The sequence below is a fragment of the Cyprinodon tularosa genome, unplaced genomic scaffold (assembly GCF_016077235.1).
Source record: "Cyprinodon tularosa strain WSP-4 unplaced genomic scaffold, ASM1607723v1 ctg1584, whole genome shotgun sequence".
NCBI lineage: Eukaryota > Metazoa > Chordata > Actinopteri > Cyprinodontiformes > Cyprinodontidae > Cyprinodon > Cyprinodon tularosa.
Window position 1 is genome coordinate 54,361 of NW_024038421.1, and position 18,140 is coordinate 72,500.

An 18,140-nucleotide genomic window follows, 5' to 3' on the forward strand; every position below is an offset into this window, starting at 1 on the left:
AGGAAGACAGAACGGCATCATGGGACCTGCTCCCTTTAGTTAGACTGAGGAGGCAGAACCAGACCCACAGCCAGACCTCCAGGCTGACTGGAGGGAATCATAACCCACCCAGACCCAGGCAGACCCACCCAGACCCAGGCAGACCCACCCAGAGACAGGCAGACCCAAGCAGACCCAGTCAGACCCACCCAGACCCAGGCAGACCCACCCAGACCCAGGCAGACCCACCCAGACCCAGGCAGACCCACCCAGAGACAGGCAGACCCAAGCAGACCTAGTCAGACCCAAGCAGACCCAGGCAGACCCACCCAGACCCAGGCAGACCCACCCAGACCCAGGCAGACCCACCCAGAGACAGGCAGACCCAAGCAGACCCAGTCAGACCCACCCAGACCCAGGCAGACCCACCCAGACCCAGGCAGACCCACCCAGAGACAGGCAGACCCAAGCAGACCCACCCAGACCCAGGCAGACCCACCCAGACCCAGGCAGACCCAAGCAGACCCACCCAGACCCAGGCAGGCCCACCCAGACCCAGGCAGACCCACCCAGACCCAGGCAGGCCCACCCAGACCCAGGCAGACCCACCCAGACCCAGGCAGGCCCAGGCAGGCCCACCCAGACCCAGGCAGACCCACCCAGACCCAGGCAGGCCCACCCAGACCCAGGCAGACCCAGGCAGGCCCACCCAGACCCAGGCAGACCCAGGCAGACCCAGGCAGACCCACCCAGACCCAGGCAGACCCACCCAGACCCAGGACAGCTGCTGGGGGCTCCAGCCATTGCAGACACAGGAAGTCACTGAGGAGGCGTCACGGTCTACTAACTACTAACCTGAAGTTCCACCAAGGTTCCCAGGAAGGAAGGAAGGAAGGAAGGAAGCAAGGAAGGAAGGAAGGAAGGAAGGAAGGCCACAGACAGACGTTGGGTCAGTAGACCCGGTCCTACTGGTTGCGGAACCAGTCTGGGCCCAGAAGGACGGACCAACAGAACCAGAGCGCCAGTGAAAGGCACGGCGGCACCGCTGGACCTCAGTCAGTGCCGGTTCTGTGCAGTTCTACATGGACCCACCTGAGCTCAGGTTCTGGTCCACACCTGGACCGATGTAAGCAGACCGAAGCCTCCGTCAGTCCGGACCCTTAGAGACGGAATCGGGCCCCCGTTCTTACGAGGACTCGGCCCACTTCTCCAGAACCAGCCTGGTTCTGACCAGCATCAGAAATGACTCCTTACTGGATTTGGGGCGGCTGATCCGGTTCCAGTTGGAACACCTTAGAACTTAAAGGGAACAGAACCGAAACAATGAGGTCCAGTTTAGGTGGAACCACAGAACCGGGTCTGGATGGCTGAGATGAAGCAGCACCCAGAACCAGTCGGACTGCGTGTCCCGACATGTCTGATGGGGGGGGGGGGGGTCGGTCTGTGACGGTTCTGGTTGGTTCTACCAGCACCAGCTCAGGGTTCTGCTGGTTTTCAGACCAACCTTCTGAAATGAGGTTCTGATGTTCTGAATGTGCAGAGAGGAAGACGCTGTGGGCGGATTTCCACTGGAACTCCTCCAGGTCCAAACTAGACTGAACCTCCAGTCTCTACAAGTCCGTACCTGCCTGACACCAACCGCCGGGAGAGATGTCAGCAGCTGGGTGTGACAGCATTCCTGTTTATTCCTGGGAGTTTATCCTCTGGGAGAAACCAAAAAATGTCTGTGTGTGTGGGGAGGGGCATGCAGCTGTGACGGAGCGGGAATCTGCAGACGCTCAGATCCAGACCAGCCCATATGGCTGAGAGCAGTGACCAGCAGACGGCCAGAACCTCAGCAGCTAACAGACCCCATCAGTGTGGAGCAGCAAGAGCTCCTGACATCAACACCTGGAGAACTGAAGCATTATTGGACCAGGAGGTTCTGACTGACCCACCTGCTCAGAGATAAACCCTGGAACCGGACCCTCTATGAACCCTGGAACCGGACCCTCTATGAACCTCTATGAACCCCTGGAACCGGACCCTCTATGAACCCTGGAACCGGACCCTCTATGAACCTCTATGAACCCCTGGAACCGGACCCTCTATGAACCCTGGAACCGGACCCTCTATGAACCCTGGAACCGGACCCTCTATGAACCTCTATGAACCCCTGGAACCGGACCCTCTATGAACCCTGGAACCGGACCCTCTATGAACCTCTATGAACCCCTGGAACCGGACCCTCTATGAACCCTGGAACCGGACCCTCTATGAACCCTGGAACCGGACCCTCTATGAACCTCTATGAACCCCTGGAACCGGACCCTCTATGAACCCTGGAACCGGACCCTCTATGAACCCTGGAACCGGACCCTCTATGAACCTCTATGAACCCCTGGAACCGGACCCTCTATGAACCCTGGAACCGGACCCTCTATGAACCCTGGAACCGGACCCTCTATGAACCCTGGAACCGGACCCTCTATGAATCCTGGAACCAGACCCTCTATGAACCCTGGAACCGGGCCCTCTATGAACCCTGGAACCGGATCCTCTATGAACCTCTATGAACCCTGGAACCGGGCCCTCTATGAACCCTGGAACCGGATCCTCTATGAACCTCTATGAACCCCTGGAACCGGGCCCTCTATGAACCCTGGAACCGGGCCCTCTATGAACCCTGGAACCGGACCCTCTATGAACCTCTATGAACCCCTGGAACCGGACCCTCTATGAACCCCTGGAACCGGGCCCTCTATGAACCCTGGAACCGGATCCTCTATGAACCTCTATGAACCCCTGGAACCGGACCCTCTATGAACCCTGGAACCGGACCCTCTATGAACCCTGGAACCGGACCCTCTATGAACCCTGGAACCGGACCCTCTATGAACCTCTATGAACCCCTGGAACCGGACCCTCTATGAACCCTGGAACCGGACCCTCTATGAACCCTGGAACCGGACCCTCTATGAACCTCTATGAACCCCTGGAACCGGACCCTCTATGAACCCTGGAACCGGACCCTCTATGAACCCTGGAACCGGACCCTCTATGAATCCTGGAACCGGGCCCTCTATGAACCCTGGAACCGGGCCCTCTATGAACCCTGGAACCGGATCCTCTATGAACCTCTATGAACCCTGGAACCGGGCCCTCTATGAACCCTGGAACCGGATCCTCTATGAACCTCTATGAACCCCTGGAACCGGGCCCTCTATGAACCCTGGAACCGGGCCCTCTATGAACCCTGGAACCGGGCCCTCTATGAACCCTGGAACCGGACCCTCTATGAACCTCTATGAACCCCTGGAACCGGGCCCTCTATGAACCCTGGAACCGGACCCTCTATGAACCTCTATGAACCCCTGGAACCGGGCCCTCTATGAACCCTGGAACCGGGCCCTCTATGAACCCTGGAACCGGACCCTCTATGAACCCTGGAACCGGACCCTCTATGAACCCTGGAACCGGGCCCTCTATGAACCCTGGAACCGGGCCCTCTATGAACCCTGGAACCGGGCCCTCTATGAACCCTGGAACCGGGCCCTCTATGAACCCTGGAACCGGGCCCTCTATGAACCCTGGAACCGGGCCCTCTATGAACCCTCTATGAACCCTGGAACCGGACCCTCTATGAACCCTGGAACCGGGCCCTCTATGAACCCTGGAACCGGGCCCTCTATGAACCCTGGAACCGGACCCTCTATGAACCCTGGAACCGGGCCCTCTATGAACCCTGGAACCGGACCCTCTATGAACCCTGGAACCAGACCCTCTATGAACCCTGGAACCGGACCCTCTATGAACCCTGGAACCAGACCCTCTATGAACCTCTATGAACCCCTGGAACCGGGCCCTCTATGAACCCTGGAACCGGACCCTCTATGAACCCTGGAACCGGACCCTCTATGAACCCTGGAACTGGATCCTCTATGAACCTCTATGAACCCCTGGAACCGGACCCTCTATGAACCCTGGAACCGGACCCTCTATGAACCCTGGAACCGGACCCTCTATGAACCCTGGAACCGGACCCTCTATGAACCTCTATGAACCCCTGGAACCGGACCCTCTATGAACCCTGGAACCGGACCCTCTATGAACCCTGGAACCGGACCCTCTATGAACCTCTATGAACCCCTGGAACCGGACCCTCTATGAACCCTGGAACCGGACCCTCTATGAACCCTGGAACCGGACCCTCTATGAATCCTGGAACCAGACCCTCTATGAACCCTGGAACCGGGCCCTCTATGAACCCTGGAACCGGATCCTCTATGAACCTCTATGAACCCTGGAACCGGGCCCTCTATGAACCCTGGAACCGGATCCTCTATGAACCTCTATGAACCCCTGGAACCGGGCCCTCTATGAACCCTGGAACCGGGCCCTCTATGAACCCTGGAACCGGACCCTCTATGAACCTCTATGAACCCCTGGAACCGGGCCCTCTATGAACCCTGGAACCGGGCCCTCTATGAACCCTGGAACCGGACCCTCTATGAACCCTGGAACCGGACCCTCTATGAACCCTGGAACCGGGCCCTCTATGAACCCTGGAACCGGGCCCTCTATGAACCCTGGAACCGGGCCCTCTATGAACCCTGGAACCGGGCCCTCTATGAACCCTGGAACCGGGCCCTCTATGAACCCTGGAACCGGGCCCTCTATGAACCCTCTATGAACCCTGGAACCGGACCCTCTATGAACCCTGGAACCGGGCCCTCTATGAACCCTGGAACCGGGCCCTCTATGAACCCTGGAACCGGACCCTCTATGAACCCTGGAACCGGGCCCTCTATGAACCCTGGAACCGGACCCTCTATGAACCCTGGAACCAGACCCTCTATGAACCCTGGAACCGGACCCTCTATGAACCCTGGAACCAGACCCTCTATGAACCCTGGAACCAGACCCTCTATGAACCCTGGAACCGGACCCTCTATGAACCCTGGAACCAGACCCTCTATGAACCCTGGAACCGGGCCCTCCGGACCAGATTAGCACGGTCTGGTTCAGTTTTCCTGCCATTTAAACTCAACCGTTACCATGGTCACCGTGCTGGGACCACTCCCTGCATGGTTTCTGCAGGGTGGTGGAAAAGGGGCAAGAACCTTTCCAGAACCAGACCTGGAAGCTTCCAGCTCCATCATGGAGGCCTGTGACATCACAGCTGGCGGTTTCACACCATGTTCCATTTATTGCAGCTTCATTATTTCAGGGACAGAGAGCTGGAAGCAGCACAAAGCAGCACCTGTTCTCCTCAAACAGCAGCTCACATGTTTACATAATCAGACGGTTCGCAGAGCAGAGCAGGCGGCGTTTCCACTGGAGCCGCCGACCGCCAGCAGGACCTCATCATCAGAGCGCGGCGGTCTGCTGGGTTCCTGTGTCTAGAGGAACCATGGATGGAAGGTTCTCCTCATAATGTGGCGCTAACCGCTCTGCTTCACTGTAGCTCCACCATCAGGAGAGCAGGGACCGCCAAAATAAAAGCCTTCCTGCTGCTTCCTTTATTTCCAGCAGCTTTCAGACGAGGAATTAGAAACATTCACTTTCTGTTTGGTTTATAGCAGGACGGTGATGTTAGCTAGGTTGGTGACGGCCTGTTTTCATCCATAGTTGCTTTAATGAGGGAACCAAACATCTGGAATGACAGCTGATCAGCTCAGACAGGAGCTCCGTCCCTCTGCAGTCGCTGCCACCGGCGCCTGCTGTTGAAACCAAAACCAGGCTGAGTCATGCTGGTTGTGGTCGGGTTGGGGGGGGGGGTCATCAGACCATCTACAGATACAGTCATCCTGCTCAGAGGCACAGCTGAAGGTTCAGAAACCATCTAAAAACAACGAGCTCCACCATCAGGGGCCCCACATGAGGGCCCCGAGTAGATAAAGAGCCTCAGACAGAGCTGACCAATCAGAGGGCGCCTGTTCCCGCAGACGCGTTGAACATTAATGGACTTTATTAACCAGCAGGCAGAACAAAGCCCGGCTGTGCTCAGGCTGATGACTAACCCGACCATCCGGTTCAGGAATGTGACGACTCACTGGGAGCGCGCTCACAACCGCCGCTTCAACTCACAGCTCCGCAGAGAGCAAACTCCTTCCACTGCTTAGAGCGCACACTGAGCCCAACTGGAAGTCCAATCCCAGTAACCCAGACTGGGAATGCTCCACACTGACTGCTGGGCGTTTCTGCGTCAGAGCGGCGCGGCCGGCGTCAGAGCGGCCGCTGAAGCAGACGGTGCAGAAGTCCAGGGTGGGAAAGCTCAGGCGGTAACCTGCTGGGAACAGCAGCTGATCAGAATCAGACCCGTTTCACAGCAGAGCTGCGGTTCCATGAAGAACTGGTCATCAGCGTCCAGAGCCGCATTGAGGGGCGTTAGCAGCGGCGCCCCGCACGCTATGGTCAGAACAGCCTCTGACCAGGATGTGTGGGCTCTGCAGAGACATTGATGACATCACCAGGAGAGGGCGCTGTGACCCCAGGCAGACTGAACCGGGTCAGAACCAGCATCCAGCTGGGCTCCGCTTCATGAAGCAGGTTCACTGAAAACGACATTTCCTAAACCTGACGACCGTTTCTGTTGCCATAGCAACATCCTCCCAGAGCTAACTTGGTCAGCAGCAGGTTTTCTCATTAAACTAACCCGTCTACAACTCAGTGACAGGATAGATGTGTTTAATATGAGCAAGATGCGGAACATTTTATTCTTATTTTTATAGTATATGAAAAACTACAAAAATTATTTCCAGATTACGCATTAATAGATTAATTCCACGGGGAAAGGAATGACTTTAGGATTGACTCGCTGATACCGACCTACTGAGGCTAGCGGCCCAACGTGAAGCCATTCTATGGGCCTGATAGCCGCTAATAAGGAGCATTTATGGGGATGATAACAGCCGAATCAAGATGAACAGGTTCTATTTATTAGAACATTTTATTCCTCATCTTCACCTGCTGACAGATTTCACCTAAATAGATCCATTGATCTACGACTGTTCAAGAAATATTATTTTAACTGTGAAGGAAAGTTTAAAATGTGGAAACATTTCTAGATATATTAAACTTTTATTTTTACTAGCATCATTTTGTTTTTTTGTTTTCTGAAATTTAGTTTCTGAAAATGTAATCTAGAAAATCTATGATTACAGTTCAGTCTAGGAGTGATTTTGATCAGGAAGAATCTTATTCAGTGATCTACAGATGGAACAACAGAGAGAGTTTATAATAAATATAAAAACGGCTTGCCATAGCCCACTTCATAAGCTTCTACATTAACTGAAGCAACAATCTTCTTCCTCTCCTTTGCAGCTCTAGTGCCGTTTCTCTGTTTTTAAACACTCTCCTTTTTTATTTCTGTGTTAAAATTTCTACTTCCAGTGGGGTGAAAAAGGCACTTCCTGTTGCCATGGTGACTAATGGCTTCTCCTATTGTTTAGCTCTCAGTGGAACTAGTTAGAGTTGATTGAACTAATCGATAGCCGCCGCCGCTGTGGAACCGAGTTCCAGACTTTAGATCAGTTTAGAGTTCAGGGTCTGAATTAGTTAAACCTGCTGATTCATCTTCAGTTTATTTAATCCAGACTTCATGTCTGAGGATGAGGAAGATGAGGGAGATGAGGGAGATGAGGGAGATGCTATAAAAACAGCCTAAAATCAGCTTAACGAAGCTTCTCCTCAGAACACATCCTGAACCAACCTCAGATCTGAACCGGCTCTGATCCAGGCTGGGTTCTGGACCGGCTCTGATCCAGGCTGGGTTCTGGACCGGCTCTGATCCAGGCTGGGTTCTGGAGAACCCAGCTTAAACTGGACCATATTTGGTTCTATATTAATTCACTGAATCCATCATAAAAACAAGCAAATCTGAGTCATTTCCAACCTCCTGTGACGCTTTGGACCACAGAACCAGAACCAGAATGTTGTTCTGCAGCCCGCGGTTCCAAGGTGGTTCCATCTCAGGTAGAACCCCTGAGCTGATGAAGACGCTCAGGAGGGAGGAAGCAAGGAAGGAAGGAAGGAAGGAAGGAAGGGAGGATAAAGGCCTTCTGTGTTTCCATCCATGTTTGTTTTTCTCTCACTATTCAAATAAGCAACGTCCAGCAAAAACTTCCTGAACGCGTCTCCTTCCTCCACGCCTCCACCATGAGGGACAGAGCTGCTCTGCTCCTCCTGTGATGGAGGAGGTGCTGCTCTGCTCCTGTGATGGAGGAGGTGCTGCTCTGCTCCTCCTGTGATGGAGGAGGTGCTGCTCTGCTCCTCCTGTGATGGAGGAGGTGCTGCTCTGCTCCTCCTGTGATGGAGGAGGTGCTGCTCTGCTCCTGTGATGGAGGAGGTGCTGCTCTGCTCCTGTGATGGAGGAGGTGCTGCTCTGCTCCTCCTGTGATGGAGGAGGTGCTGCTCTGCTCCTCCTGTGATGGAGGAGGTGCTGCTCTCCTCCTGTGATGGAGGAGGTGCTGCTCTGCTCCTGTGATGGAGGAGGTGCTGCTCTGCTCCTCCTGTGATGGAGGAGGTGCTGCTCTGCTCCTCCTGTGATGGAGGAGGTGCTGCTCTGCTCCTCCTGTGATGGAGGAGGTGCTGCTCTGCTCCTGTGATGGAGGAGGTGCTGCTCTGCTCCTGTGATGGAGGAGGTGCTGCTCTGCTCCTCCTGTGATGGAGGAGGTGCTGCTCTGCTCCTCCTGTGATGGAGGAGGTGCTGCTCTGCTCCTCCTGTGATGGAGGAGGTGCTGCTCTGCTCCTGTGATGGAGGAGGTGCTGCTCTGCTCCTGTGATGGAGGAGGTGCTGCTCTGCTCCTGTGATGGAGGAGGTGCTGCTCTGCTCCTGTGATGGAGGAGGTGCTGCTCTGCTCCTCCTGTGATGGAGGAGGTGCTGCTCTGCTCCTGTGATGGAGGAGGTGCTGCTCTGCTCCTGTGATGGAGGAGGTGCTGCTCTCCTCCTGTGATGGAGGAGGTGCTGCTCTGCTCCTGTGATGGAGGAGGTGCTGCTCTGCTCCTGTGATGGAGGAGGTGCTGCTCTGCTCCTGTGATGGAGGAGGTGCTGCTCTGCTCCTGTGATGGAGGAGGTGCTGCTCTGCTCCTGTGATGGAGGAGGTGCTGCTCTGCTCCTGTGATGGAGGAGGTGCTGCTCTGCTCCTGTGATGGAGGAGGTGCTGCTCTGCTCCTCCTGTGATGGAGGAGGTGCTGCTCTGCTCCTCCTGTGATGGAGGAGGTGCTGCTCTGCTCCTCCTGTGATGGAGGAGGTGCTGCTCTGCTCCTCCTGTGATGGAGGAGGTGCTGCTCTGCTCCTGTGATGGAGGAGGTGCTGCTCTGCTCCTGTGATGGAGGAGGTGCTGCTCTCCTCCTGTGATGGAGGAGGTGCTGCTCTGCTCCTCCTGTGATGGAGGAGGTGCTGCTCTGCTCCTCCTGTGATGGAGGAGGTGCTGCTCTGCTCCTGTGATGGAGGAGGTGCTGCTCTCCTCCTGTGATGGAGGAGGTGCTGCTCTGCTCCTCCTGTGATGGAGGAGGTGCTGCTCTCCTCCTGTGATGGAGGAGGTGCTGCTCTGCTCCTGTGATGGAGGAGGTGCTGCTCTGCTCCTCCTGTGATGGAGGAGGTGCTGCTCTGCTCCTCCTGTGATGGAGGAGGTGCTGCTCTCCTCCTGTGATGGAGGAGGTGCTGCTCTGCTCCTGTGATGGAGGAGGTGCTGCTCTGCTCCTGTGATGGAGGAGGTGCTGCTCTGCTCCTGTGATGGAGGAGGTGCTGCTCTGCTCCTGTGATGGAGGAGGTGCTGCTCTGCTCCTCCTGTGATGGAGGAGGTGCTGCTCTGCTCCTGTGATGGAGGAGGTGCTGCTCTGCTCCTGTGATGGAGGAGGTGCTGCTCTCCTCCTGTGATGGAGGAGGTGCTGCTCTGCTCCTCCTGTGATGGAGGAGGTGCTGCTCTGCTCCTCCTGTGATGGAGGAGGTGCTGCTCTCCTCCTGTGATGGAGGAGGTGCTGCTCTGCTCCTCCTGTGATGGAGGAGGTGCTGCTCTGCTCCTCCTGTGATGGAGGAGGTGCTGCTCTGCTCCTGTGATGGAGGAGGTGCTGCTCTGCTCCTGTGATGGAGGAGGTGCTGCTCTGCTCCTGTGATGGAGGAGGTGCTGCTCTGCTCCTGTGATGGAGGAGGTGCTGCTCTGCTCCTCCTGTGATGGAGGAGGTGCTGCTCTGCTCCTGTGATGGAGGAGGTGCTGCTCTCCTCCTGTGATGGAGGAGGTGCTGCTCTGCTCCTGTGATGGAGGAGGTGCTGCTCTGCTCCTGTGATGGAGGAGGTGCTGCTCTGCTCCTGTGATGGAGGAGGTGCTGCTCTGCTCCTCCTGTGATGGAGGAGGTGCTGCTCTGCTCCTGTGATGGAGGAGGTGCTGCTCTGCTCCTGTGATGGAGGAGGTGCTGCTCTGCTCCTGTGATGGAGGAGGTGCTGCTCTGCTCCTGTGATGGAGGAGGTGCTGCTCTGCTCCTCCTGTGATGGAGGAGGTGCTGCTCTGCTCCTGTGATGGAGGAGGTGCTGCTCTCCTCCTGTGATGGAGGAGGTGCTGCTCTGCTCCTCCTGTGATGGAGGAGGTGCTGCTCTCCTCCTGTGATGGAGGAGGTGCTGCTCTGCTCCTGTGATGGAGGAGGTGCTGCTCTGCTCCTCCTGTGATGGAGGAGGTGCTGCTCTGCTCCTGTGATGGAGGAGGTGCTGCTCTCCTCCTGTGATGGAGGAGGTGCTGCTCTGCTCCTGTGATGGAGGAGGTGCTGCTCTGCTCCTGTGATGGAGGAGGTGCTGCTCTGCTCCTGTGATGGAGGAGGTGCTGCTCTGCTCCTGTGATGGAGGAGGTGCTGCTCTGCTCCTGTGATGGAGGGCGTGTGCCAGACAGTCAGCTCTAATTAAAGGCAGCAGACCTATTTAGCTAAATGAGGAGGAGATGAAAGCCCAGAGAGACGCTCCACTTTACCTCCATCAGGAGGAGGAGGGAGGAGGAGAACAACAGGCATTCAAAGCTCCTGATGGAGGCCAGGGCTCCTCTGGTTCCCTCTAAAGCAGGAGGACGGGTTATCCAGAGGCTCCGCCCCCTTTGAGGAAGAGCCAAAGCACCCTCTGATCTACAGGACTTCCTGGTCCAACAGTTGCTTCTCCTGGGTCATAGAGGGGGGGGGCTGCATCCTGTGATGCGTCATCGTAAGGCCGTCCTACGCGCTCGTCCCGTCAGCCATGTTTTCTTTCAGGCGTATATCCGTGGTGAGCTACTGTTTCAGCTCACCTTTCTCACCGCGCTGCTTAAAAAATGACCGACGGTGAGAGGAGGACAAAGTTTCTACGACGGGAAGATTTGCTGTCACAGCGGCCCGCTGTCGCCATAGGCTGTCGCTACCCTACAGCGGCGACTAATAAAGATGGCGCAGGCGGTGGAGGAGGAGTTACGTGACCAACAGAGCAAAAAGCAGTGATCATCTGTTTGAACGGTCCGTTCACTGAGTTCACTATAGAGTTCACTATAGAGTCCCCGCTCTATAGTGATGGAGGGGTCAGAGGTCAGACACAGCTGCTATGAGAGCAGCAACCATTAAACAGAGCGAGCTCGTGCACGCTCTCGGATGTGCACTTTTTTTTTTTAAAAAGGTGCAGACAGCGGATCTGAGAGAAAATCCTCCGCTGTACCTTTAAGATCTGATAAAGTGACGCCTTGCTGCTCATCATGGTTCCCTCCATCAGAACCCTCCTCCATCAGAACCCTCCTCCATCAGAACCCTCCGCCATCAGAACCCTCCGCCATCAGAACCCTCCTCCATCGGAACCCTCCGCCATCGGAACCCTCCGCCATCGGAACCCTCCGCCATCTGAACCCGCCTCCATCGGAACCCTCCGCCATCGGAACCCTCCTCCATCGGAACCCTCCTCCATCGGAACCCTCCTCCATCGGAACCCTCCGCCATCGGAACCCTCCGCCATCAGAACCCTCCGCCATCAGAACCCTCCGCCATCAGAACCCTCCGCCATCAGAACCCTCCGCCATCAGAACCCTCCGCCATCTGAACCCGCCTCCATCGGAACCCTCCGCCATCGGAACCGTCCGCCATCAGAACCCGCCTCCATCTGAACCCGCCTCCATCGGAACCCTCCTCCATCGGAACCGTCCGCCATCTGAACCGTCCGCCATCTGAACCCCCCTCCATCTGAACCCTCCTCCATCAGAACCCTCCTCCATCAGAACCCTCCGCCATCAGAACCCTCCTCCATCAGAACCCTCCTCCATCTGAACCCTCCTCGTTCAGAACCCTCCGCCATCAGAACCCTCCGCCATCAGAACCCTCCTCCATCAGAACCCTCCTCCATCTGAACCCTCCTCCATCTGAACCCTCCGCCATCAGAACCCTCCACCATCTGAACCCGCCTCCATCAGAACCCTCCTCCATCAGAACCCTCCGCCATCAGAACCGTCCGCCATCAGAACCCTCCGCCATCTGAACCCGCCTCCATCTGAACCCGCCGCCATCTGAACCCTCCGCCATCTGAACCCTCCGCCATCTGAACCCTCCGCCATCTGAACCCTCCTCCATCAGAACCCTCCACCATCTGAACCCTCCACCATCTGAACCCGCCTCCATCTGAACCCTCCTCCATCAGAACCCTCCACCATCTGAACCCTCCACCATCTGAACCCGCCTCCATCTGAACCCTCCTCCATCTGAACCCGCCTCCATCTGAACCCGCCGCCATCTGAACCCGCCGCCATCTGAACCCGCCTCCATCTGAACCCGCCTCCATCTGAACCCTCCACCATCTGAACCCGCCTCCATCTGAACCCGCCTCCATCTGAACCCGCCTCCATCTGAACCCGCCTCCATCTGAACCCGCCGCCATCTGAACCCGCCACCATCTGAACCCGCCTCCATCAGAACCCTCCACCATCTGAACCCGCCTCCATCTGAACCCTCCTCCATCTGAACCCGCCTCCATCTGAACCCGCCGCCATCTGAACCCGCCTCCATCTGAACCCGCCTCCATCTGAACCCGCCTCCATCAGAACCCTCCACCATCTGAACCCTCCACAATCTGAACCCGCCTCCATCTGAACCCGCCTCCATCTGAACCCTCATCCATCTGAACCCGCCGCCATCTGAACCCTCCGCCATTTGAACCCTCCGCCATCTGAACCCTCCGCCATCTGAACCCTCCACCATCTGAACCCTCCTCCATCTGAACCCTCCGCCATCTGAACCCCCTGCCATCTGAACCCGCCGCCATCTGAACCATCCTCCATCTGAACCCTCCGCCATCTGAACCCTCCGCCATCTGAACCCGCCGCCATCTGAACCCGCCGCCATCAGAACCCGCCGCCATCAGAACCCGCCGCCATCAGAACCCGCCGCCATCAGAACCCGCCGCCATCTGAACCCGCCGCCATCTGAACCCGCCGCCATCTGAACCCGCCGCCATCTGAACCCTCCTCCATCAGAACCCTCCTCAATCAGAACCCGCCGCCATCAGAACCCTCCACCATCTGAACCCGCCTCCATCTGAACCCTCCTCCATCAGAACCCTCCTCAATCAGAACCCGCCGCCATCAGAACCCTCCGCCATCCTCCTAAGCGCTAGTCTAGATTCCGTCTGAGACGCATAGAGGGACTGGTTCTGCTGGACCCAACAGAACCAGGACCTAGGATCACCGGACTGTGAGAGACGACTGGGCCAGAACCTGTTCCACCAAACAGAACCTGATCCAACAGAAGCAGGTCAGAACCAAACAGAACCGCTGGTCTCAGCCTGCAGACAGGAAGTGTTAGAGAGGCACTTTCTGATGGGGGGGGGGCAGTAACAAGGACTTCCTGTTCAATATGTCCAAGCTGAACAGAACCCACAGGACTCAGTGGTTCTGACCCGGTTCTACCAATCCGATTCTCCTGTCAGCATCATCATCATCAGAACCGGATCACAGTCATTTATCCAACATCAGACCAGAACCTGAGGAGGTCAGAGTGACGCTGCTGCAACCTGAAACCGGACCGGACTAGCCTGCAGAGGAGGGAGGAAGGCAGCAGGCCGACCCCACAGGAAGCCCCGCCCCCATAGGAAGCCCCGCCCCCACAGGAAGCCCCGCCCCTTCTTACCCCTGGCTGACAGCTTCTTGGTGTTGATGATCTTGGCGGCGTACTCGTGTCCCGTGGAGATCTTCATGCACCTCTTCACCACAGAGAAGGCTCCCCTGGAGGAGACAGAGATTGATAGCCGGGTCAGAACCAGAACCACTCAGAACCAGAACCAGAACCAGTCAGAACCAGAACCACTCAGAACCAGAACAGCAGCTGGTTCTGGACAGGAAAGGATTGGTGGATCAGAGTCTATCAATTCATCCTCCATCCATCCATCCTCCATCCATCATCCATCCATCCTCCATCCATCCATCCTCCATCCATCATCCATCCATCCTCCATCCATCCATCCTCCATCCATCATCCATCCATCCATCATCCATCCATCATCCATCCATCCATCATCCATCCATCCATCCATCATCCATCATCCATCCATCCATCCATCCATCCATCCATCATCCATCATCCATCCATCCTCCATCCATCCATCCTCCATCCATCATCCATCCATCCATCATCCATCCATCCATCATCCATCCATCCATCCATCATCCATCATCCATCCATCCATCCATCCATCCATCCATCATCCATCCATCCATCCATCCATCCATCCATCATCCATCCATCCATCCATCATCCATCCATCCATCATCCATCCATCCATCCATCATCCATCATCCATCCATCATCCATCCATCCATCATCCATCCATCCATCATCCATCCATCATCCATCCATCCATCCATCCATCCATCCATCCATCCATCATCCATCCATCCATCATCCATCCATCCATCATCCATCCATCATCCATCCATCATCCATCCATCATCCATCCATCCATCCTCCATCCATCATCCATCCATCCATCCATCCATCATCCATCCATCATCCATCCATCCATCCATCCTCCATCCATCCATCATCCATCCATCCTCCATCCATCATCCATCCATCCTCCATCCATCATCCATCCATCATCCATCCATCCTCCATCCATCCATCCATCCTCCATCCATCATCCATCCATCATCCATCATCCATCCATCCATCCATCCATCCTCCATCCATCCTCCATCCATCATCCATCCATCCTCCATCCATCCATCCATCATCCATCCATCATCCATCCATCATCCATCCATCATCCATCCATCTATCAATCCTCCATCCATCATCCATCATCCATCCATCCATCCATCAATCCATCCATCATCCATCCATCATCCATCATCCATCCATCCATCATCCATTCATCCATCCATCCATCATCCATCATCCATCCATCATCCATCATCCATCCATCCTCCATCCATCCATCCATCCATCCATCCATCATCCATCCATCCATCATCCATCATCCATCATCCATCATCCATCCATCATCCATCATCCATCATCCATCATCCATCATCCATCCATCATCCATCATCCATCCATCCATCATCCATCCATCCATCATCCATCCATCCATCATCCATCATCCATCATCCATCATCCATCCATCCATCATCCATCCATCCATCATCCATCCATCCATCATCCATCATCCATCCTCCATCCATCATCCATCATCCATCCATCATCCATCCATCATCCATCCATCATCCATCCATCATCCATCCATCCATCATCCATCCATCCATCATCCATCCATCATCCATCCATCCATCCATCCTCCATCCATCATCCATCCATCATCCATCATCCATCCTCCATCCATCATCCATCTATCAATCCTCCATCCATCCTCCATCCTCCATCCATCATCCATCATCCATCCATCCTCCATCATCCATCATCCATCATCCATCCTCCATCCATCATCCATCCATCCATCATCCATCCATCCATCATCCATCTATCAATCCTCCATCCATCCTCCATCATCCATCCATCATCCATCCTCCATCCATCATCCATCATCCATCATCCATCCATCCATCCATCATCCATCATCCATCCATCATCCATCATGCATCCATCATCCATCATCCATCCATCATCCATCCATCATCCATCCATCCATCATCCATCCATCCTCCATCCATCCATCATCCATCCATCCTCCATCCATCCATCATCCATCCATCCATCATCCATCCATCATCCATCATCCATCATCCATCCATCATCCATCCATCCTCCATCCATCATCCATCATGCATCCATCATCCATCATCCATCCATCATCCATCCATCCATCATCCATCCATCCATCATCATCCATCATTCATCCATCATCAATCCATCATCCATCATCATCATCCATCCACATCCATCATCCATCATCCATCATCCATCATCCATCTCATCCATCCATCGTCCTTCATCATCATCCATCATCCATCATCCATCATCCATCATCATCCATCATCCATCATCATCCATCCATCCATCATCCATCATCCATCCATCATCCATCCATCCATCCATCCATCCATCATCCATCCATCATCCATCCATCATCCATCCATCCATCCATCATCCATCCATCATCCATCATCCATCATCCATCCATCCATCCATCCATCATCCATCCATCCATCATCCATCCATCCATCATCCATCCATCATCCATCCATCATCCATCCATCCATCCATCATCCATCCATCCATCCATCATCCATCCATCCATCCATCCATCATCCATCCATCATCATCCATCCATCATCCATCCATCATCCATCCATCATCCATCCATCATCCATCATCCATCCATCATCCATCCATCATCCATCCATCATCCATCATCCATCCATCCATCCATCCATCATCCATCCATCATCCATCCATCCATCATCCATCCATCATCCATCCATCCATCATCCATCCATCCATCCATCATCCATCATCCATCCATCCATCATCCATCCATCCATCATCCATCCATCCATCCATCCATCATCCATCCATCATCCATCCATCCATCCATCATCCATCCATCATCCATCCATCCATCCATCATCCATCCATCCATCATCCATCATCCATCCATCATCCATCCATCATCCATCCATCATCCATCCATCCATCCATCATCCATCATCCATCCATCATCCATCCATCCATCCATCATCCATCCATCATCCATCAATCCATCATCCATCCATCCATCCATCATCCATCATCCATCCATCCATCATCCATCATCCATCATCCATCCATCCATCCATCATCCATCCATCATCCATCCATCCATCATCCATCCATCCATCATCCATCATCCATCCATCCATCCATCATCCATCATCCATCATCCATCCATCATCCATCCATCATCCATCATCCATCCATCCATCCATCATCCATCATCCATCCTCCATCCATCCATCCATCCATCATCCATCCATCCTCCATCCATCCATCCATCATCCATCATCATCCATCCATCCATCATCCATCCATCATCCATCCATCATCCATCCATCCATCATCCATCATCCATCCATCATCCATCCATCCATCCATCATCCATCCATCCATCATCCATCCATCCATCATCCATCCATCCATCATCCATCCATCCATCATCCATCCATCATCCATCCATCCATCATCCATCCATCCATCATCCATCCATCCATCATCCATCCATCATCCATCCATCCATCATCCATCCATCCATCATCCATCCATCATCCATCATCCATCCATCCATCATCCATCCATCATCCATCATCCATCCATCCATCATCCATCCATCCATCATCCATCCATCATCCATCCATCCATCATCCATCATCCATCCATCATCCATCCATCCATCATCCATCATCCATCCATCCATCATCCATCATCCATCCATCCATCATCCATCCATCATCATCCATCCATCATCCATCCATCCATCCATCATCCATCCATCCATCATCACCATCCATCATCATCCATCATCCATCCATCCATCATCCATCCATCCATCATCCATCCATCCATCAATCCATCATCCATCCATCATCCATCCATCCATCAACCATCAATCCATCCATCATCCATCAATCCATCATCCCATCCATCCATCATCCATGATGAATGAATGAATTATTAATGAATGATGATGAATGAATGAATGAATG

General features: G+C 54.4%; 1 protein-coding gene across 4 annotated transcripts in view; it reads right to left on the minus strand.

The window, feature by feature from the left end:
• The window catches only part of LOC119780279 (calcium/calmodulin-dependent protein kinase type II delta 1 chain-like), a 66,583-nt gene that overhangs the window by 44,807 nt on the left and 3,636 nt on the right, over positions 1-18,140 (minus strand). For all 4 annotated transcript variants that reach the window (XM_038280266.1, XM_038280269.1, XM_038280267.1 and 1 more), the window contains exon 2: positions 14,074-14,168. In XM_038280266.1, the coding sequence (XP_038136194.1) occupies positions 14,074-14,168 (95 nt within the window). The remainder of the gene's footprint in view (positions 1-14,073; positions 14,169-18,140) is intronic.